Below are 21,095 nucleotides of genomic sequence, written 5' to 3' on the forward strand. Positions count from 1 at the left end.
CGTGACATGCCAACTCCACACACTGGGGCTGTGACGAGGGGAGAAACAGAGCAGGAAAAGCCCAGTGAGCAGGAAATGTTATGGGGTCAAGTCGGGGTCTGGGCCCGGCTCTGGGGGTTTTGAGAAGGCTCAGGAATGCTCTGGGAGGATGGAGGGCCCAGGCGGACCCCTTCTCCAGCCTCAGTCGCTCCCCACTCCACCCCCGCCCGCCCCTGCGGCGCTAGCCTCCTGCCCCTCCCAATCCACCTGCTCTCCTGGGGCTGTGGTTGCTGGGAGACGGTTGCCTGGTCACCACTGTTGTTTCCCGGGCAGAGGGCTCACACCACCTGGTCGGGCAGGTAAGTGAGACAGGTGGGCCACCGGCAGGGGTCCAGACCCAGCACGAAGGCTGGGGCCTGCCATCCAGTGCCCCCCACCGGGTTCCCCAGGCCCCCAGGAGCCCTGCGGGTCCTCTCAGGACTCTGCCCAGGAGCATAAAGGAGGCGTGGGAGGGGAGGGGAGGGGAGGGGAGGGGCCACCTGACTGGGCAGAGGCCCCCCTGTGGAGGGCCCGCACCCCCAGGGCCGTGGCGTGAGGGACAGAGACCCCCAGGCTGGGCTGAGAAGGTCATGCTTCCCGGGGATGGCAGCCCCTCAGGCCCAGCTCCTTTGCTCAGGACCAGGTCTGTTTCCCAGAGCCAACTCCCAGAAGAACGGCCTCCTAAAGTCCACGGGGAGCCACGTGCCCCCAGGCAGCTCGCCCCAGGCTGGGAGACACCAGACCATCCAGCAAGGTCAGCACCTCCTAGCGGCCCGTGTGGCCAAACGCGTGTTTCAGAGAAGGCTCCTGGCGGGACTCGGACGTCACCTCCACCCCTTGGATGGTTCCTGCAGGTTCGCGAGCGTCTTCTGCTCATCACACAGGGGCGCCCTTTCCTGCCGGTCTTTTTACCTGACCAGGTAAAAAGTTTACTTACAAATTCATTAGAAAGTTGTTTCCACTGAACCCCCCCCCCCCCGCTCTTCTGCAGCACGTCTGGGGACATGCCCACATTTTGCCACCATACATAACACCCTGTGAACGTCATTCCGCGTGAAGATTTGTTACCATATTTAGAACTGGTCCCTCCGAGAGTCTGAGAAATGCCACTGCTCAGCAGAGCCTCTCAGAACGTCGCTCTGAGCCCTGCGCCCGCCTGCCCTGCTCCCCGTGCTGTGGCCCCGCCGGCCACACCCTGCAGCCCCGGCCCGGTGCCCCCGCCCGTGTGTGTCCCCGGGTCTTTTCCTTTTCTTAATCGTTGCTGATTTGAATAACAAGAAATGGCAATTCACGACCTGTTTAATACTCTTTGAAAGCAATCAAACAACTGGAGTTAAGACACGTCAAATAGAGGCACAGGCTCATAAGGCTTGTGTTGAAAGCCAACGCCCCGTGCCCATCTCCAGGCTCCCGTTTCTGGGGCGTGCCCACTGCAGCATCTGGCTGACACCACAGAAGTTACCCATCAGTGTGGGGGGCACCCACACCACCCACATTCACAGCACAACACAAAGAACGCTGCCTCCAGGCTGGCCGCCTTGCTTGGCACTGGCTGGCCCTCTCATCCTCATTACCACCTGGGCCCTCCTTGAATAGGCGTGACCAGGCAGGCGTCTGCACACGTCCCATGCAGGAACTGTCTTCACAGCAACCTCACCAGAATGCTGTGACCCCCCCAGCCAACCCCGCAGTGGGGACATGAGCACAGAGCTGACCCATGCCACAGTCCCAGCTCCCTTCCCTGGGCCCACCCCTCTGGAGAGAGCCTGCCTCAGGAATCCCCTGAGGGAGGTCTGGAGGCATCACACCCCGCTGGCTGGTCACACCCGGCTGGCTGGCGGCGGGAGCCTTGCCTCCTGCGCTGAGATGTCTCCGGCTGGGTCCCCAGACTCAACAGTCACCCACTTCCTTCTGGAATTCTCCTTTCCAGCCCATTCCCTTGCCATGAACTTCTGACACTTCTCCCGTATCCTGAGTTTCCAGAGCTCTGCCCCAGTCTCTGTCCCTTGGTTCTAACCGTCCCGCCCCCTGGCGGTGGAAGCTGGTCCCGCCTGGCATGTCCCCAGGGCTGTTTCCCGAGCCTCGTCCCCTCTCTTCCTCTGAGCCTGGCTGTGTGCGGCTGTGTCTGTGTGTGTGTGTCCACCTCTGGTTCACACCTGGGGGCCTCCCTCAGATGCCTGTGGATGCAGTGGCCACTCACGTAAAGAGTGCTGGGGGATGGCGCTGACCGGCATTCACGTGGGGGTCCCATGTGCCGGCAGCGGGTGGGTCTCCCAGGCAGCGTGCGGAGTCACGCGCAGGGGCGCACGCGCACACACGCACCCTCCCTGCAGGCTCAGACCTGCCCCCCAGCCAAGCTGGCCCAGTCCAGCCCCCACAGAGAAGCCCTCCTGTTCTGGGGGGTGGGGCTGGGGAGGGGGCTCCGGGTCATCCGCACAGCTCGGCCACACTCGGCAGGGGTGTGAGACCCTCCCAGCGCCTGCTCAGCCCCCGCAGCCATAGAGACAGCTGTTCCTGGTTTAGCCTCTTCTGTCCTAAGTGGAGATGAAAGTCTTGGGCAGCACCTCTGGGGTGACCAGCTGGTTTGTTTGCAAAGCGAGTGTCTTTGGAGATCAGCCTGCTGGCACCTGGTTTGCAAGTGCAGGAGCCTCTCTGGCGGCCAACCCCCTAGGGTGCTGGCTTTCCACCGCTCGTATTTCTTCAACCATTCTAAAAGCTCTAGCCTCCCAAGCGGCCCCAAAAGGGGAAGACAAGGAAGGGCTACAGTTCCTTAAAATGTTCCTGAGTTAGGCACCCAGGAGAGGCGGCCCGAATGAGGCATCTTCCTCAGGCAGGGCCGGGGGCAGCAGCGAGGACACTGCCTCGCCCTGACTCTGGGGGTGCCTGCTGAGGACCAGGGCATCACTGCCTGCAGGCCTGACCACAGCCCTCCTTACAGCCTGCACCGAGGCCGAGCACGGAGACACTGGCGCCCACCCGACCGTCCCTGCAGGGGCCTCATCCCCAACAGCCAGGATGCAGAGACGGCCCTGTCCCCAAGGGCCACCAGGCCCCACGGTCACCACGGAGGCCAGAGCCATCCACAAGAGGAAGCCCTAATGCAGGGTGCTGGGCGGCACCCCGCCCCGGGCGGGGTGAGCCTGACCGTGTGCCCAGCTCAAGGGCCAGGGCCAGGGCCACGAGCCACCCGAAGGTCCCACAGAGGGGTGGGGGCCACATCTTCCCAGGGGTGTCCTTGCCCCGGTGCCCCAATCCCTGCAGCCTGTGGCCACACCCATTTTATCCACCGCCGGGCACTGCCCCCTCGGACCCAGGTTGGCAAGAAGAGAGGCAAGCGGTCAAGGATGGCAGGGGTCCGGCGGAGCCACGCCCAGATGCCAGGTGAATGCAGCCAGGGCCTCCTTGGGGACAGGCACCCTATTCCCAGGAAAGGCCTTCTCACGGGGACCACCCACAGTGCCACGCCCTGGGAGAGGGGCCAGCAGGACGCCCGCATGGGTGTGGGATCTGGACCAGCCAACTGGGCAGAGCACAGCAGAGACCAGGTCTGACCAGGCACACAAAGGGTATCCCTGACCGACGTGGGTCACCCGTGACGTCACGATGGACATTGTGACCCCTGCCCACCCTCCTGAACATGTCCTGGCATCGTGTCTGCCCCCAGCTCCAGCCTCACACCCCGGCCTCTGCCCCATACCGAGCCCCTGCCCTGCTGGTAAGGAGGGATCCTGCCCCTTCCGGGGCTGGCCCTAGATGACGGCCACTGCTGCCTCTCTCCTAGGAGGCCCTGGTTGGGTCTGAGACGGCTGAGATCGGCTGAGACAGCAGGGTCGGGGGGACCTGCCCAGGGCTCAGTCAGATTCTGAAGGGCCACTTCCCCTGCCACCCCCTCTGACGCCCCCTTTGTTCACAGGCTGGGCCCGTGAGAGATCAATGGGGAGCCGCCGAGAAGAGGGGCTCCTACACCAGCTGAGCCAACGGGGCAGAGAGGCAGGTGGGCTCAGCAGGGCCCAGGCAGGGGCAGAAAAGCCACCAGCTGGGCCAGAGCCTCCGACCACCCACCTGCCCGCAGACGACCTGGACGAGGACGACGCTGCCACGCCCCAGGCCACCCTCCTGGAGAAGCACCCTCTGGCGGGGGAGAAGCAGCCGTCCAGCAGCGGACAGGGCCCCTTCTTCTACATTGGAGGCACCAACGGGGCTTCAATGTGAGTGGGGCCTCAGGCCGGGCCCAGCCCCGCAGCCCCCAAGGCCAGCCTGCCATGCGCTGCCATGCACGCCCCTCCCCCTGCAGAATCAGCTCCTACTGCAAGAGCAAGGGCTGGCAGCGCATCCAGGACGCCCGGCGGGAGGACTACCAGCTGAAGTGGTGCGAGGTCAAGAGCAGGGACACGTACTGCAGCTTCCGGGAAGGTGGGGGCACGGGCAGGGGCTGGGGGTGGGGGTGCGGACCTCCGTGCCACATGCAGCCGCTGCCCAGGCTTTGTAACCCCAGGTGAGCAGCTGCTGTTCCAGCTCCCCAACAACAAGCTGCTCACCACCAAGATCGGGCTGCTCAGCGCCCTGAGGGAGCGTGCGCGGGTCGTGAGCAAGACCAGCAAGCCGGCCCCCTGCCCTCAGGACAGGTGAGCCCGCCCTGGCCCCCGGGGGCCCCCCTCCAGCTACACACACATCCCCCCACCCACCGGAGGCTCAGCCCATCGCTAGTCCTGACCGCCCTCCACCCAGCCGGTCTGCCCGCGGTCTGTCTTCCCAATGGCCCAGCCGTGGACCCGCGCCCCCAACACCTGCTGCCAGCCCATCCACCCACACCCACAGCTCCCAGCAGTCCTTACAGGCCCGCCCCAGAGCCCCCCACTGGCATCCTGCATCGTCTCCACTGCCCCCCCCAACCGTTCCCCAGATCCTTCCCCGCCCCACGCAGCCTGACCCCCGGGGCATGCTCGAGATCTGTCTCCCACCCACCCCCCATCCACTCACTGCCTGGCCATTCACAAGTCTGCCCACCCATCCAAACAGCCACCCACCCTCTGCCTCCCTCATCCACCCCCACCCCGGGGACAGCGCCCCCCCCGCCCCCACCACCGCCCCGGCCATCTGATGCCATCTTTACATCCCCCTGCCCAGCTGTCCACCTCCACCCATTTCTGCCAGCAGCTCCAGTCCCCCCCCTCCTCCAGGCACCCATCTCCCTCCCAGACCACTTACCCATCCCCCTACTTCCGTCCAAAATCCATCCAGCCCCCACCCATCCGCAAACCACCAAGCTACTGCCAGCCCCCACCCACTCCCCCACCCATTCTCCACACAAGAGCAGCCGCTCAGGCTAGGTCCTGGGTCCTCCTGGGTACAGATCCAGAAAGGACATGACACTGGCCCTCGAAAAGCCTGTGTGGACCAGCCCAGGAAACCTTGGGCCACAGAGGTAGGTTGGCTCAGCCATTCCGCCCTAAAATGAAGGGTGACCTAGCGGTCAGTGAAAGGGGTTAAAGGGCATCCCAGGCCAAGGGACCTGTGCCTGCCACTTGCTCGCTGCCTGCTGGACGCTGTCCTGGCCCGGAGGCCCAGATCTGAACGGACCACGCACAAAGGCCTGAGAGCAACAGGGGTGAGAGCAGGGAGGTGGACGGAGAGGCCTGCAGAGAAAGCAGGCATGCATGAGCTGTAAAAGAGTGCATGTGGCCAGGGAACAGAAGGTGCAAAGTTCTGCAAGGAAAGGGTTGGGGGCGAGGGGGAGGTGTCAGAGGAACCAACGGCTGCAGGTGCCTGGAGCCGAGCCCAGCTCCCCCAACAGCCTCCTCCGGCCAGGTTCCTGGGCTCAGGTTCCTGGGAAGGTCAGTAAGCTGACCGGAGGGGACCACCCTCCCCGCGTCCTCCCCACCGTCGTGCCTCCCCAGGGTGCTAAAAATGGAAGAATTTTTCCCGGAGACCTACCGGCTGGATATCAGGGAAGAGAGAGAGGCTTTCTTCACCCTCTTTGATGGTGAGAGGCCCCTGGACGCCAGGCCCGCTCTGGGAGAGACCGGTGTGGGGCTGGACCAAAGTGGGAGCAAGATTAGAGCTGAGTTCAGGGCCTTGCAAGGTCCAGGTGGGGGCGTGGGCAGGGAGAGGAAGGTGCAGCCAGGGTGGGTGAGCTCAGCGCTGGCACCAGGCAATGCAGGGGAGGGTCATGGCTCACCTTTAGCTGAGGCCAAAGCCTCGGGGTGCCAAGCCTGGGGCCATCACGGCTGGAAGGAGTGTGGGTGTGGCCAGGGCTGGGCAGAGTCAGGGCTGCCAGGGACAAGGCTGGGGCCCAGGATGGGCTAGGCAGGGATGAGGGGGACAGGGCAGGGCCGGCCCCAGTCTCAGGCGGCTCTCTCCGCAGAAACCCAGATATGGATCTGCAAGCCCACTGCCTCCAACCAGGGCAAAGGCATCTTTCTGCTCAGGAGCCAGGAGGAAGCTGCTGCCCTCCAGGCCAAGACCCAGCGCCTCGAGGACGACCCCGTCTATCGCAAGATGCCCTTCCGGGCACCTCAGGCGCGGATTGTGCAGAGGTGCTGCTCGTGGGTCCCAAAGGGGTGTCGGGCGGCGGGGGGGGGCGACCTTGGGCCCGCCGCCCGTGAGAGTCGGTAGGGGTCACAGGGCCCACAGAGGAGTCCTTGGTGGTGGAAGGCTACAGTACCCCAGCCAGGCCCCTGCCCAGCCAGAGGAGGTGGGGATGTCACACCTGGTCGGGGTCTCAGATGAGATGCCCCCCGCTCCGACTCCCAGACTGGTGTGAGGCAGGGAGGGCCTGGGCAGTTTGTGCCCCAGTCTGGGTCCTGCACCCTCTGTCCTCCGGCCTCTGCCCCACACCCCACCCGGCTGGCCGCAGCCATCAGGGCTGCAGCCAGAGCAGACCCCCTCCGTTGCTCCCTCCATCTCTGTCCAAGGGGCACAGTCTAGCCTCAGAAGGGTCCCCTTGGGCTTGCCTGTCTGCCGCTGTGATCTCACTCCTGCAGCAACGTCTGCCACCCCAGCAGCTGCTCCCAGCCTCTGGGTCTTCAGACCTACAGCCCTCTCACTGGGAGCTCCCCTCCCTGCCTCTCCAAAGCCACTTGCCCTTGAAGACCCAAGGTCACCCCTCCGTTCTCCTCCCAGCAGCTCTCCCACCTCCTCCTCTGCCCTCAGGGGCCCCGAGTCTGCTTCTGCCTCCCGGGCTCCTGGGGAGAGCTGTCCCTGGGGCACCCCGGACCCACACAGTGGGTTGAGCTCCAGGGGCCAGGCCCCCCCCCAACTCCCTGACCTATAATATCCCCTTAGCAAGAGTGGGGGGCCTCAGCTAGGGCAGGGGACCCACAGGTCACACCTGAGGCACGTGGCGGGCATGCTGAGGACTGGTCGGGGAGGGGGGGGTGGCAAGGGAGCCTGGGCCAGGCTGACCACGCCCCCCAGGTACATCCAGAACCCGCTGCTGCTGGACGGGAAGAAGTTCGACGTGCGTTCCTACCTGCTGATCGCCTGCGCCGTGCCCTGCATGGTCTTCTTCGGCCACGGCTACGCCCGACTCACCCTCAGCCTCTACGATGCCCATTCCAGTGACCTCGGTGGCCATTTAACCAACCAGGCAAGTGCACCCCACAGACGAGGGCTTTCTCTGCAGCCTGGGACAAAATCACTGCTCAAGAATCCAGCTCCCGGCCTGGGCCGCCCTGCCTGCAGTCAGCACTGCCTCTCACCTTTGGCCACAGCTGGGCACCTGGTAAAAGCTGAACGCCCTGCCCCCTGGCCCCCAGCTCAGCTCCCTCCGGGTGTGGACCAGGCACGGGCAGGGGTAGGAGCCGAGGGCCAGGGTTCTCTGCAAGGACCTCAGTGGAGGGAACCTGCGGGCAGGGGTCTCTGTGGGAGGGTCTCATTAGGAAGAGCGGGTGGTGGCCCTTCCGGGTGCGGGGGTCTGCAGCGACTTCTCCGAGGCAGGTGCTGTGGGAGGGTCTCGGCAAAGCAGGGCCGCTACAGGGTGTCCTGGGGAGCAGAATCGCCAAGGACCCCTGGGTCTCTGGGTCAGGGTGAGGGTCTCTGCAGGCGCCCACCGTGGGGGCAGGGCCTCCAAGTGCTGCACTGCCCCCCAGTTCATGCAGAAGAAGAGCCCCCTCTACGTGCTGTTCAAGGAAGACACAGTGTGGAGCATGGAGCACCTCAACCGCTACATCAACGACAAGTTCTGCAAGACCAGGGGCCTCCCCCGAGACTGGGTCTTCACCACCTTCACGGTGCGTGCACCCCTGCCCGCCCCCAGGGCAGGACCCCTGAGCGCGCGGCGGGTTGGGGGGGGGCTAGTCCCCGGCACATTCTGCAGGGGGAGCCACGTGCACTGTGGAAGCTGGCGGCTTGGAGGCGCCTGCGGTGACTCACTGCTCCCTCTGTCTCAAATGAGATCATTCACACAACACACACGTCGCCCTGTCGGAGTTCCCGTGGCGCAGCGGAAACGAATCCGACGAGGAACCGTGAGGTTGCGGGTTGGATCCCTGGCCCCGCTCAGGGGGTGAAGGATCCGGCGTGGCTGTGACCTGAGGTAGGTCACAGATGCGGCTCGGATCTGCTGTGGCTGTGGCTGTGGCGCAGGCCAGCGGCTTTGGTGCCAATTCACCTCCTAGCCTGGGAACCTCCACGTGCCGCAGGTGCCGCCCTAAAAAGCAAAAAAAAAAAAAAAGTCGCCCTGTTAGAGAGTACATTCCCATGGAGTCTGGTTTAGGCAGAGTTGCACGATCCCCGCCACTCTGTTATTCTGGAATATGTTCATGGCCCCAGATAGAAACCCTGGACCCATGGACCACTCCCCACGGCCGCGTCCCCCAGAGCCCGGCAGCCACTCGTCTACTTCCCGTCCCCACAGACTTTTCATCTGAAAGAGGCCACACGATCTGCAGGCTCTCCTGGCTTCTTTCTCTGAACATAATGGTTTCAAGCTCTATTTGCGTCATTCCTTTTATAACGGAGTAATATTTCATAGTGTAAATGGATCACGCACGGTTCAGATAAACATTCATCAGTTGATAGACAATGCGGTTGCTTTTACTTTTTTCAATTAAAATTTTTTTTCTTTTTATTTCCACACCTATGGCATGTGGAGGCTCCCCAGCCAGGGACTGAATCTGAGCCACAGCTCTGACGTGCGCCACAGCTGCCACAATGCCAGATCCTTTAACCCGCTTCGCAGGGCCTGGGATCAAACCTGTGGCTCCACAGCGACCGGAGCCTCTGCAGTCGGACACGCCGCCCGCTGCGCCGTGGCGGGAACTCCTGCTTTTACTTTCGTCTGTTGTGAACTATGCTGCTGTGAATACCCCGGACAGAGTCTTGCAGGAACATGCACGGGCACGTCTCTCGGGTCCTCATCGGGGAAGGGAGCTGCACAGTCATGTGGTGGCTCTTGTGTGACCCCTCTGAGGACCCGCCAGACCGCTTCTCACGGTGGCTGCAGTGCTTCCCATCCCATCGCATCGCAGTGTACGAGCGCTCCCGTCTCTCTGTGTCCTTGCTGACATTTGCTATCTCGTTCGTTTATTAGTCATCCCGTGAGCGTAAGGTGGTATCTCATTGTGGGCTGATCTGCAGTTTCCTAACGCTCACAACTCAGAGTATCTTTTCAAGTATTTACTGGCCATTTTGCTGCTCTAGAAGCGTCTCCGTGGAGACCCTGGTCTGCTCTTTCCTGTAAGGCTGTAGAGCTCTTGACATATTCTGAATTCTAGACCCTTATTAGGGAAGCGATTTGCAAATATCTGCCCCCCTCTGTGAGCTCTCACTTTCTCCTCCTCCTCCTTCTTCTGGCTGCATCTGTGGCACATGCAGAAGTTCCTGGGCCAGGGAACAAACCTGCTCCACAGAAGGGACCCGGGCCACTGCAGTGACAATGCTGGACACTTAACCCACCACAGCACAAGGGAACTCCTTTCACTTTCTTGATAATGTCCTTCTGTGCACTAAAGTTGTAGGTGTTTATAAAGTCTACCTTATCTATTTTTCTTTTTTATTCATGTTTTGATGGCATATTTAAGAATCCATTGCCAGAGTTCCCACCGTGGTGCAGTGGAAACAAATCCGACTAGGAACCATGACGCTGTGGGTTCGATCCCTGACCTTGCTCCGTGGGTTAAGAATCCGGCATTGCTGTGAGCTGTGTGTAGGTCGCAGACGCGCTTCGGATCAGCCCTATCCTGGGAACCTCCATATGCCGAGGGTGTGTCCCTGAAAAAGACACACACACACAAAAAAAAGGGAATCCATTGCCAAAGCCAGGGCTGTAAAGTTTTTGGTTGCTTCTTTGTTGTTGTTATTGGCCGCCTCTCGGCATACAGAGCTTCCAGGCCGGGGATCAGATCCAAGCCACAGCTGCAACCTAAGCCACAGCTGCAGCAATACCAGATCCTTAACCCACTGTGCTGGGCCGGAGAGCAAATCTGTGTCCCTGGGCTTCCAAGGTGCCGCCAATCCCATTGCGACACAGCGGGAATTGCAAGGTTGGAAAGATTTGTATCTATGTTTTCTTCTAAAAGTTTTATAGTTTTAGCTCTTTTTGAGTTAACTGTTGTATATGGTGTGACCAGGGGGTCCAGCTTCAGCCCTTTGCCTGTGGCTATCCGACGGTCCCAGGACCATTCGTCAGAGAGACCGGCCTTGGTACTCTGTTGGAAAGCAGCTGACCAGGGGGTATGTGTTTGCTTCCAGATGCTCCGTCTTTACCGGTGTGAGGGTCTGTCCTAAGCCAGCATCACGCGGTCGCGGGTGCAGTAGCTTCCTCCTCTTAACGTGCCGTGTTACCGTGATGGTATGTGTGGAGTCAGTCTTATGTTTCTGGGCGAAACATACTTTGGACATAGTATGGTGTTCTGTGAGTATGCTGCTGGGCCGGGTCTGCAAGTTCTTCATTGACTAGAAATGTGTCTCCACGTATAAAGCGAACCTGGTCTATGGCATTATTTTTTTTTTTTTTTTTTTTTTTGTCTTTTTGCCATTTTCTTGGGCCGCTCTCGCGCCATACGGAGGTTCCCAGGCTAGGAGTCGAATCAGAGCTGTATCCACCGGCCTACGCCAGAGCCACAGCAATGCGGGATCCGAGCCGCATCTGCAACCTACACCACAGTTCACAGCAACAGTGGATCGTTAACCCACTGAGCAAGGGCAGGGATCGAACCCGCAACCTCATGGTTCTTAGTCGGATTCGTTAACCACTGCGCCACGACCGGAACTCCGACATAGCATTATTTTCCCGTACCTTCATCTGCTTTTGGTTACTGTTTGCATGAGATGTGTTTTTTCTATCCTTTTATTTTCAACCTATCTGTGTCTTGGGATCTAACGCGAGTCCCACAGATGGTGAATGGGGTGCATTCTGCCCCCATCTCCACCTTTTAGTCGGGAAACTAGGTCCTTTACATTTACCACGATGACTGCCAGGTTCAGATTTACATCTGCTACTTTTGCCCTTTCTTTCCTACAGTCACGTCTTGGCTGTTTCTCAGTTCCTCCATCACTGCCTCCTTTTGTGTTAAATAGATATTTTCTGAGCTGCCCTGGCTCTCAGAGGGCACTCAGAAGAGAGCTGGGGCCCGAAGTGGGCAGGGAGGACGGAGGACAGAGGGGTCCTTCTGCCCCAACTCTGGCCTCAGAGCCCTGGGTCCGAGGCACCAGCCAGTCCTTTTTTGTAAAGCTGGGTTGGGACCCAGGACCTGCTTGGAATTCTCAGGGGGAGGGAGGGGCTGGGGGGGGGTGGTCACGAGGCCGGCGGTGGCACCAGCATCCGGAAGTTTGGGTTGGGAGCCAGGCTTCGACAGCCATCTTGAGCCCCAGCGAGTAAGGCAGGGCGGGCCTGAGGGCTGCCGGCCTTCCGCCCAGCGTGGGTGGGGGCACGGTCTGATGGCCTGGCCCGGCACCTGCGGGGACCCGGAGGAAGGGAGGAGAGGGGCCTCACCTGTGGGGTCTCCACCCCCAGCGCCCTCCAGGGTCCTGGTGCCGCCTGGGGCGGGGGAAGGGTGGTCCGGGCTGTCTCTGGGGCCGCTGCCAGCAGAGGCTGCTCTTCCGTGGCCTGGGCTGGGAGTTGGGGGCCGGGGCTGCTTTTCTAAAGTCCTCTCCTCTTCCCCCCTCCGGATAGGTGGGGGCAGCAAGGGACGAGGTCACCCCCCGGAGAGGCTTCCGGAGGGGCTCCAGACCTGCGGCCCCCAGGTCTCTCCTGGCCCAGTGGTGGTGCCAACGGCCCAGCGGCTGCAGCACCTATGCCCAGACCCTCAGCGTGGGGCCCCCGCAGGCCCCCGCACCCGCACACCTGTCATGCACGGAAGCCTCACACACTTTATTTCACCAGCAGTCCTTTGTGTCTGCGATAGAAAGGCCACCTTGGGGTCCCGGGGCGCCCCGGGTCAGGGCCACGGGGGCTGGGAGGTCATGGGGTGGCCTGTGCCCTGGGGGCCCACGAGGGCCTGGGCCTGGGCAAGAGTGCACTGTCGGTTCAGGGCCACTGCTGGGTCCGATGGGCCCCTGGCCTCCCCTCCACGCGGCATCTGGCGAGGGGCCCTCCTCGGGCGGCAGTCGGGCCAGGAATGGGGTATTTTCTAATGTACCATTCCTAGTGTCATCTCTTTAATTATGTTTTTAAATTATTTTCTTAGTTGCTGCCCTCAGGATTACCGTTAATATCTTAAGTTGTAACAATCTCTTTCAGATTAATACCAAGTTTTTGTTTTTGTTTTTTTTCTTTTTTTGTCTTTTTAGGGCTGCACCCCCGCAGCACTTGGAGGTTCCCAGGCTAGGGGTCAAATCGGAGCTGCAGCTGCCGGCCTACACCACAGCCACAGCAACACCGGATCCGAGCCGCATCTTCGACCTCCACCACAGCTGTCGGCAACGCCGGATCCTTAACCCACTGAGTGAAGCCAGGGGTCGAACCCACAACCCCATGGTTCCTAGTTGGATTCGTTTCCACTGCACCAGGACGGGCAATCCAGATGACAATTTTTTTTCAGCATTTTGAATGTGTCATCCCACTGCCTTCTGGACTCCGTGGTTTTGGATGTGATACTGGCTGTTGACCTCACCCAGGGTCCTTTACGACGAGTGGCTTCTGTTCGCTGCTTCCGACACTGGCTCCTGGTCTTTGTCTTTTGAAAGGTTATGCTGTGGTGGATCTTTTCCATTTACCCTAGTTGGAGCTCACTGACCTTCTTGAATGTGTAGATTATTTCTCATCAAATTTGGGGAGTTATCTGCCGTTATCTTCTCAAAAACTCTTCTCACCTCTGTCCCTCCTTTCTTTCTGGATTCTCCTTCTGCTGGTCTGCTCCACGGTGCCCACAGTCTCTGCAGCTTGATTTTCCGCCATTCCTTTTACTTTCTTTTTCTTTTCATCTTTTTAGGGCCACACTCACGGCATATGGAGGTTCCCAGGTTAGGGGTCCAATTGGAGCTAAAGCTGACGGCCTACAACCACAGCCCACAGCAACACTGGATCCTTAGCCCACTGAGCAAGGCCAGAGATCGAACCTGCGTCCTCATGGGTCTAGTCAGATTCACTTCTACTGAGCCATGACAGGGACTCCACTCCTTTTACTTTCTGTTCCTTAGACTGGATAATCTCAACTGCCTTATCTTTCAATAACTCACATGTCCTGTTGTGCCTCTCTAGCGATTTTTTATTTCAGTTATTGTATGTTTCAACTCCAGAATCTCTCTTTGGCTTCATTTTATAATTTCTATCTCTTTACTGATATCCCATCTTTGGTAAGACGTGGTTCTTCTATTTTCCTTCAGTTCTTTTCAAGTGAGGTCTTCCAAGGAACCACAGGACACATCACCACAAAGGGCCACGATTCTTGCCAGACAGGGACATCCTGCTGTCTCCAGCCCTGAGCATGCAGGCTTGGAAGTGAGGACAAAAGTAGGGCAAGTTAAACTGCTACAAAGCTTGCTGCTGTTACCAAGAGTCAAGATTTGGCTTGAAGACACCCTCTTCGGGCCACTGAACATCAGAGTTCCGAGAAGGTTGATGCTGAGAGGCTGGGCCAGGTTTTGGTTGGTTGTATGGAGCGGCTCGTCTCCAGGTGCCCTTCCTCTGCCAGTTGTGCGATGCCCTCCCTGTCTTTCTTGAACCTGCTCCACATGGCTTCTCCCTGCTGTTTCCCTGAAATGCTTGCGAGGCTTGTCAGTGACCTCCTTGGCACCAAACCCAGAGGGCGGTCAGCTTTCTTCTCCCTGACCTGTCAGCCAACCTCAGACACAGCCCCCCACTCCCTGCGGCTTCCAGGACCTTGCCCCCTCCCTCTTAGCGCACCCCCCCCCCGCCCCGGCTTCCCACCACTGCTCTCTGGAGGCCCAGGGCTTGGCCTGAGGCTCTGCTCTTTCACCTGCACCCACTGGCGATGGATGTCTCCTGACTTTAAATTCCAACTATGTGCTTAAGAGTCCACATCCAACATCCAGCCCTGATCGCTCCCCTGAACCTGAACCCTGGCCTATAACACCCCATCTGCAAGCTCACAGCTACCTCAGACCCCCACGGCCATCTTCTCCTGGGCTGCCAGGGGCTCCATCCTTCCAGAGTCTCAGACCAAACACCTGGGAAGACCCTTCCTTCCTGCTTCATCTTCTCCATCAGCACGTGCGGCGTCATGCCCAGTACAAGGTGTCCGATGGCTCATATGTCCCTCTTGTGTCTCTCTCCCCTGTGAGGGAGCTGCTGGAAGGCGGAGACCCCTCGTAAGCCCTCTCCACTCTCCCCCCCAGTACCTGCCACACAAGAGGAATCCACACATGTGCTGCAGGATAAAACGAGAGTGAAGGGCTCTCTGTGAGCCTGAGACTCTGAAACGTGAACGTGTGGGCAGGTGTGGGAACGCAGGCGAGGGGTGTCACTGCAGCTCTCCAAGCTTGGCGAGTATAATCAGGGCCCACAGGTGACACCAGTGCCCCCTCCCTGCCCCACCCACAGAAACGGATGCAGGAGATCATGGCCCACTGCTTCCTGGCTGTCAAATCCAAGCTCGAGTGCAAGCTAGGCTACTTCGACCTCATTGGCTGCGACTTCCTGATCGATGAAAACTTTAAGGTGCTGCTGAGGTGTCCCTCGGGGGTGGGGCCTGGCAGGCAGGTACAAGGAGCAGGGGCCCTCAGCGTGCACCCTGACCACCGAGGCGGGCACCCAGCGTGGGCAGTCAGGTGCCCTCCCTAGCCCTGGGGGTGGTGTGCATAAGGTTTTGCTCCTCCTGCACCTGGGAAGCCCCGAAGGCCTGACCCTCAGACCCCCAGAGTCTAAGCCCCTTAGGCAAATGGGGGACCGAGGCCATGAAAGGGAAGCAACCTGCCCATGTCACTTGTCTTAATGGGGACCAGGGCCTTGGCCTCCCGCTGGCCAAGTGATAAGCCGGGAGGGGTGCTAACCAGCGCTGGGTCCAGGTGTGGCTGCTGGAGATGAACTCCAACCCTGCCCTGCACACCAACTGCCAAGTCTTGAAGGAGGTGATTCCTGGCGTGGTCATGGAGACCCTGGGTGAGGCCCTTGCCCAGCCCCTGGAGCCCTCAAACCACCCCACCTCCCCCCACCCCCCACCCCCCCTCCCACCCCCCCCCACACCTCCTCCCCCCCCACCCACCCACCCCCCGGCCCCGCTGGCCAAGTCCTGGATATGCCAGCCTACCCTCTCCCCCGGGTTCAGACGCACACGCACCTGGCTGGCCAACATCCCTAGGGCCCCGCGGCAACCCACCCACTGCTCATGCCCCTACGGTCCCCACCAAGGCTGTGCCTGCCCACGGAGCCCACCCCCTCACCACCTCCTCCGCTCCCAGAACCTCCACCCTAGCCGGCAACCCTGACGCCGGGGAAGCTGGGTCCTGACCCTGGCTTCCAGCCCCGGCCCGATGCCCCCTGCTCACCTCCAGACCTGGCGCTTGAGACCTTCCGGAAGAGCCTGCGCAGCGAGAAGATGCTGCCGCTGCTGACCCAGCGGCGCTTCGTGCTCCTGCACAACGGCGAGGCGGACCTGTGGCCGCGCCCCGGGGGCTCCCGCAGCGTCCCCCGCCCGCCCGCCCGCGACTCCACGGCCTCCGCGCCACCCCCGCTCCGCGCCGCCGACTGGCCGGGCGCGCGCAGGCCCGCGCCTTCCCGGGGCCCCGGGGGCGCACCCGGGCGACCCCCGCCCGCGCAGCCCTCCTCCGCGCTGCGGCGCTGCCGGCCGCCCTCCCCGGCCCCCGACGGCGCCCAGGACCCGGACCCCGAGGCCCCGGGCAGCGGGCGGCCGCGGGTGGGCGGCGGGGACCCGACGCAGGAGCCGTCTCCGGGGCCGGCGCAGGAGGAACGCAAGGACGTGGGCTACCGCGGCTCCTAGCAGGCGGGCCACCAGCGCCCAGTAGGGGACCTATAAAAGCTACTTTGTTACAAACGCGGTCTCTGCAGCGGGTCCGCGGCTTTCGGCACCCTCAGCCTCCAGACTTCCCTGGCAGCGTCCCTGGCCCCCACCTGTCCTCCCTCTGCCCCACGAGCCCTACCCCACTGCTGGGATCAGTCCTTGGGAGCACAGGGGTGGAGAGATAAGGGAGTCTGTCCTGCGGGAAGAGGAGATGAGCCCCAGATGCCTCACTCTGTCCATCATGGGCTCCTCCGCCTGGGGCAGGCAGTTCCCCAACTCCTGGACCCCCACCCATCACCTGCGCCTCATCGCCCCCCACCCCGGGACCTCCTGCAGCCCCTCAGCCCACCTGACCCCTACTGCCTGGCTCAGTGTGCCCCAAGAAAGAGTCTGGCTCCCTATGAGCCCCTCTAGATCCCCACAGCAGGGCTTCCTCAAATCCAAGATGTTCCTCAGAGGCCGTGCCTGAGACGTGCCCACGGCACCCAGCACAGCTCTTTACCGGACCTTCAGAGCCGCAGGGCCCTGAGCTCACTGCCTGCGACGGCCCCTGACTTTGCTGCAGGCGGGCCCTGCGGAGGCCTAGAGGACCCAGGCCATGGGCGGCAGGCACGTGGTCATGGCAGGACAGTGCCCTCGGGGATGTGCCGAGCCAGCGTGTCTCTATGTTCCCCACGGGCCCGGCGGATGTGTCAAACCCCTCCCACCAAGCGTCCTGAGCCATCACTCCCTCTCCACCCCTGCCCCCCACACCCACCCTTGCCCTCACCTCACCAAATGGTCGCTGCCAAGTCCTACGCCCTCCTGCTGCCTCGCCCACCTATGCTCCCCACCCCAGCAGGCTCCACCACTGGTGGGAGGGGCTGCTGGGACCCCTGCCCTGCATTAGAGCACCACAGGGCCTGTCTTCCCACGCTGGCCACCTGCCACTCCTTCCCCAGAGATGCCAGAGCCACAGTCCCTCTAGAGGGCAGCGCTGCCAGGTCTCTGGCCAGCACCCTGGAGGTGTAGCCGGGAGCCAGAGACTGGGGCTCGGAGAAGTAGGGCCAGGCCTCCCCGGGTACAGACCCGGGGAGGGGACTGACCTGTCCTGTCACTCACAGCCTTCCCACCCACACTCCCCTCAGCTTCCTGCTGCTGTGGCTGGCGTGTGCAGTCCTCAGGCCAGGAGTGCACTTGTCACTGTGTGTCTGGGGCCCGGGAGCCCTGAGTCCCCTCCCAGCTTGTCTCATGGGCTCTCCATGAGGGGTCAAGCTCAGCAGTGCCTCCTCTGCAGCCCGCTGGCCAGCTTTGTGCCCCAAGTCTGGAAGACCAGCCTCTACCAGGGAGAGGGGGCCTCCTGGGGGGGAGGGCCAAGTGCACCCCTGTCTTCACAAAACCCACACCTGGGACTTTGGGGTCAGGACCACCTTCCCTGCTGGCTACAGAGCCACGTCAGCTCGGGTCACCTCCTGATAACGCCAAGCACCCTCTGTTCCTCCTGCCTCAGCTCCCAGGCTTCTCCTTCCCCTGGCCTCTACCTGCATTGGCTGGGGCTCCTGATGGGCCCCGTGGTGGCTGTTGTGTGGTCCCAGGATGTTCCAGCTCTCCTCCCAGCCAGAGTGGGACTGTTCCCCTGGTCCAGCCAGCCAGTCAAGGCCGCATTTGCAGAGGTGACCTAATCCCCAGGGAGAGGCTGGCTCTGCTGCCTCTGTCATCCCTGGGCCCGGAGAGGATGCAGTGGCCCATGGGCACCTGTGTGGGGCAAGAAGTGCGAGTCCTGACTGAGCCCCCATCCCCAGGCTCCCCAAAGCCCTGGCCAGACTGCTGACTTGGGCCCCTGGCACCTCCTGAGAGCATGGATGTCAGTCAGTGAGGTGTCCCTGCTGTTTGTCTGTCCATCTGGATCCTCCCCAGCCCCTCCCAGCCCACACTCGGCCTCCTTGCCAGAACTGCAAGGGCTGCAGGGAGGGCGGGCAGGGGGCCGAGTCTGGGCTGTGGGTACCTGGGCAGGTACAAGGTGTGCCCCAGTCCTCAAATGATGTGATGGGTGGTGGGCACAGCAGAGACAGCCGGGCCCCAGCAGTGGCTTGAGAGCCAGAGTCAGCAGCAGGGCGGGGGTGCCCCTCCTAGCGCCCAGGACAAGGCTGCTCAGCGCTGCAGCCCAAGCTGCGTCTCCCCGTCCCTCCCACCCCTGTTTCCCCTCTACTCTCTCCCCGTCTCCTCCAGGGGTGAGTCCTGGGTCCTGCTTGGGGAAGCGGAGGCAGGGGGGATCTTGCCGTGTCTCCCACCCACGGAAGGTCTGGGGAATCAAGCTGCCCTTGGCTTTGACCCAGGAACCACCCGGGGAGCGCCACTATCCCTGCAGCCCCCATCTGGAGGCCCTCACCCTGGCACTCGCTGGAGCCTCCCTCAGCTCCTAGCAATCAGAGGTCCGTTTCAGCCCAATTGCCCGTGAAGCCTTGAGGACTCAGAGGATGCCGCCCCCCCAGCCCCTCTTCCCTGGAAGGAGTCTCCAAAAAAGGTGTCTGGAACAGCCGTGGCCTGACTCACTCTGGAAAACACCTCAGCCCCCGAAGCTTCCTGGAGAGACGTCTGCCCCTCACCCAGTGTGCAGCCCCTTCCCAGTGGGAAGAGGGTTTCCGGGCCCTGAAAACCACTGAGGGGCCAGAGGAGGGCAGGCCCTGCAGGACTGAGTCCTCTGCTGACCTCAGAGCTCAGCCCAGCTGTGGGAGGAGTGGCTGTGCTCTGGAAGGTTCAGGAAACCATTGAGGAGTGGGCGCCATGGCCCCAGGACCTAGTCAAGGGCCCTGAGGGGCCAAGCTTAGCATCCTGGCACCAGGAGGCAGCCAGTGACAACCTGCCCCTGGACAGCCCCCTGGAGCTGCCCTGGGATGGGTTGGGAGGGGCTGGGGTCCTGTTCCGTCCAGGACGGGATCTCGCTCTCTGCCCACTGTCCATTTGCGAGGAGCAGGGCGGGGGGCGGGGGGGGGGGCACTGGCTGAGTCCGGATCTCAGTAAAAGAAGTGAGGTCAGAGGCCTTTCCCAGCAAGGTGAGGGGGTGGGGCTGGGTGGGACTCGCTGTGGCCGGAAAAGCACTTCTGGGAACAGAGAGCCGGCTCTGGGCCCTTATCTGAGGCTGAACTGACACCATGGACTCCAACCCTCAGGGGAGAAGTTGTGGTTTTCCGGGGCGGGGGTGTTCCCGGCAGCCTCACCTGAGGGTCTCGCTTAGACCTGGGGACCCAGGTGGGCACAGACCTGCCCCCATTGCAGGAAGCTGAGCTGAGAGAGGGGGGGATGGGTGCCTCTCAACGCCCCCCACCCGCACTGCCCACACACCAGCGCCCCAGAGTCTCCTCAGCCTCCCGCGGCCCTGGGCACTGCCGACCCCACACCCTGCTCACTCCACTATCCCTCTCCCCAGCTTGGACTTGTTCAGGTCGCCCCTCCCAGAACCCCTGTCCGCTGCTCCTGAGCATCCAGCCTCGCCCTGCCCTTAACGGAGCCCCTCCCCGCCCCTCCCAACTTGCGATCAATTGATCAATTGCGGGATGCTGGGGGCTCCGAGAAGGCTGCCTGGGGAGGGACATGAGCCTGAGAGCGAGCTGATGCGGCTGGGTTCAGACCCCGGTGGAGGTGGCGGGCTAGCCTGGCATCTCTGCTGCGGGGAGGGGCCAGGGCCAAGTGGGCAGCTTTCGCAGAGCTGCCCGGACAGAGCCCCCACCCCACCCCAGGCCGGCCCCAGTCTCCCAGCCGCTCCACTCCATGGGGATGCGAGTCCGCCCACCACATTCCCCTCTCGGACCTCTCCCCGCGGAGCAGGAATCCCCCGCCGCTCTGCGTCAGCCCTGTCGCCCCCGCGCGGACGTCAGTCGGGCGCTTGTCCCACGCCCGGGCCGCCCACGAGGACTTTCCGCGCTGAGTCAACGGAACGCGCTCCGCCCCCGAGGCCCTAGACGAGCTGTCTAGGATCCGGATCCTGAGCCAGGGCTGGGGACCCCTTTCCTGCATGTAGCAGTGGGGCAGTCAAGTGACCCAGGTGACAAGAGCAAGCCCCAGGGAGAGGCTTCCCGGAGAGGGAGGCGGGTAGGAGAGAGGTTGGCAGGACAGGCGGTCCTGCCTGGAGACAGAGGAGGGCCGATGGGTGTGACTGGCAGGTCCCAGGGACGTGGGCGGAGGGCCGTCCCAGAAACCCCCCTGCCCTTGACTCCCTGGGATGCCAGAGCCTAGGACCCAAGGGGTGAGGGGGGGGCTGAGGGACGAGGACTTCCGGTTTGCTCGGCCCTCCTGCGGCGGAGGTGGGGGGAGGGCACCAGAGTTCCCTCTCCTCCACCTGCCTGCCCTGAGCCTGGCCCGCCCACCCACTGGAACTGGGGGCGTTTGGACCAGTGAGTCGAGGGGGCTCTGCCGGCAGCCTGCGGGGTGGGGGGGGCCTGGCGGAGGGGGGCCACCCTCAGGCAGGTGGCCAGGCGTGCTGGCAGCTGGAGGCTACTGCTGCTGAGACCAGTCTCCACTGGCCCGCCTGCCACACCCTGGATGCCAGAGAGTCCTTATCAGCCTCCCCAGGTGTCAGCCCTTTGAGGCGGCTGGAAAAATACCATTCACCTCTGCTGGGCAGAACCCCAGGGCCTTGCCCCACAAGAGAGGGTCCGGGGAGGGGTGGAGGCCAGCAGAAGGGCTTGGAGAGACAGCAGGGGCTGTGCCAGACCAGGCCCTGCTGAGGCTGCCCCAATC

General features: G+C 62.2%; 1 protein-coding gene across 11 annotated transcripts; it reads left to right on the forward strand.

Moving 5' to 3' along the window:
• TTLL10 (tubulin tyrosine ligase like 10) lies at positions 1–16,412 on the forward strand. 11 transcript variants are annotated; one of them, XM_084962490.1, is made up of 16 exons: positions 294–772; positions 873–938; positions 2,957–3,152; positions 3,333–3,399; positions 3,932–4,012; positions 4,091–4,226; positions 4,313–4,431; positions 4,514–4,643; positions 5,372–5,443; positions 5,916–6,001; positions 6,383–6,554; positions 7,435–7,606; positions 8,109–8,249; positions 14,963–15,079; positions 15,427–15,520; positions 15,913–16,412. In XM_084962490.1, exons 1-16 carry the CDS (start codon positions 609–611, stop codon positions 16,356–16,358), a joined length of 2,259 nt encoding a protein of 752 aa, XP_084818616.1. In that variant the 5' UTR covers positions 294–608; the 3' UTR covers positions 16,359–16,412. The 11 variants fall into 11 exon arrangements, with proteins under 11 accessions (XP_084818611.1, XP_084818612.1, XP_084818614.1 ...); XM_084962485.1 differs by having other exon boundaries at positions 1–338; positions 675–938; positions 2,957–3,399; positions 3,932–4,226; XM_021097424.2 differs by having other exon boundaries at positions 2,957–3,399; positions 3,932–4,226.
• The last annotated feature ends 4,683 nt before the right edge of the window (positions 16,413–21,095 follow it).

This window comes from Sus scrofa, chromosome 6 (genome assembly GCF_054392235.1).
Source record: "Sus scrofa isolate SSC_HxYL_T2T_F1_AM1 chromosome 6, Sscrofa_HxYL_maternal_Yorkshire_Landrace_v2.0, whole genome shotgun sequence".
Lineage (NCBI taxonomy): Eukaryota > Metazoa > Chordata > Mammalia > Artiodactyla > Suidae > Sus > Sus scrofa.

What these genes read in the sequence shown, in the direction of transcription:
- TTLL10 (XM_084962485.1), top strand. Translation starts at nt 136, where the DNA reads ATGCTCTGGGAGGATGGAGGGCCCAGGCGGACCCCTTCTCCAGCCTCA. An exon ending in GAGCCACGCCCAGATGCCAG is followed by an intron (nt 3,400 to 3,931) that starts GTGAATGCAGCC and finishes CTTTGTTCACAG; the next exon opens with GCTGGGCCCGTGAGAGATCA. An exon ending in GTACTGCAGCTTCCGGGAAG is followed by an intron (nt 4,432 to 4,513) that starts GTGGGGGCACGG and finishes TTGTAACCCCAG; the next exon opens with GTGAGCAGCTGCTGTTCCAG.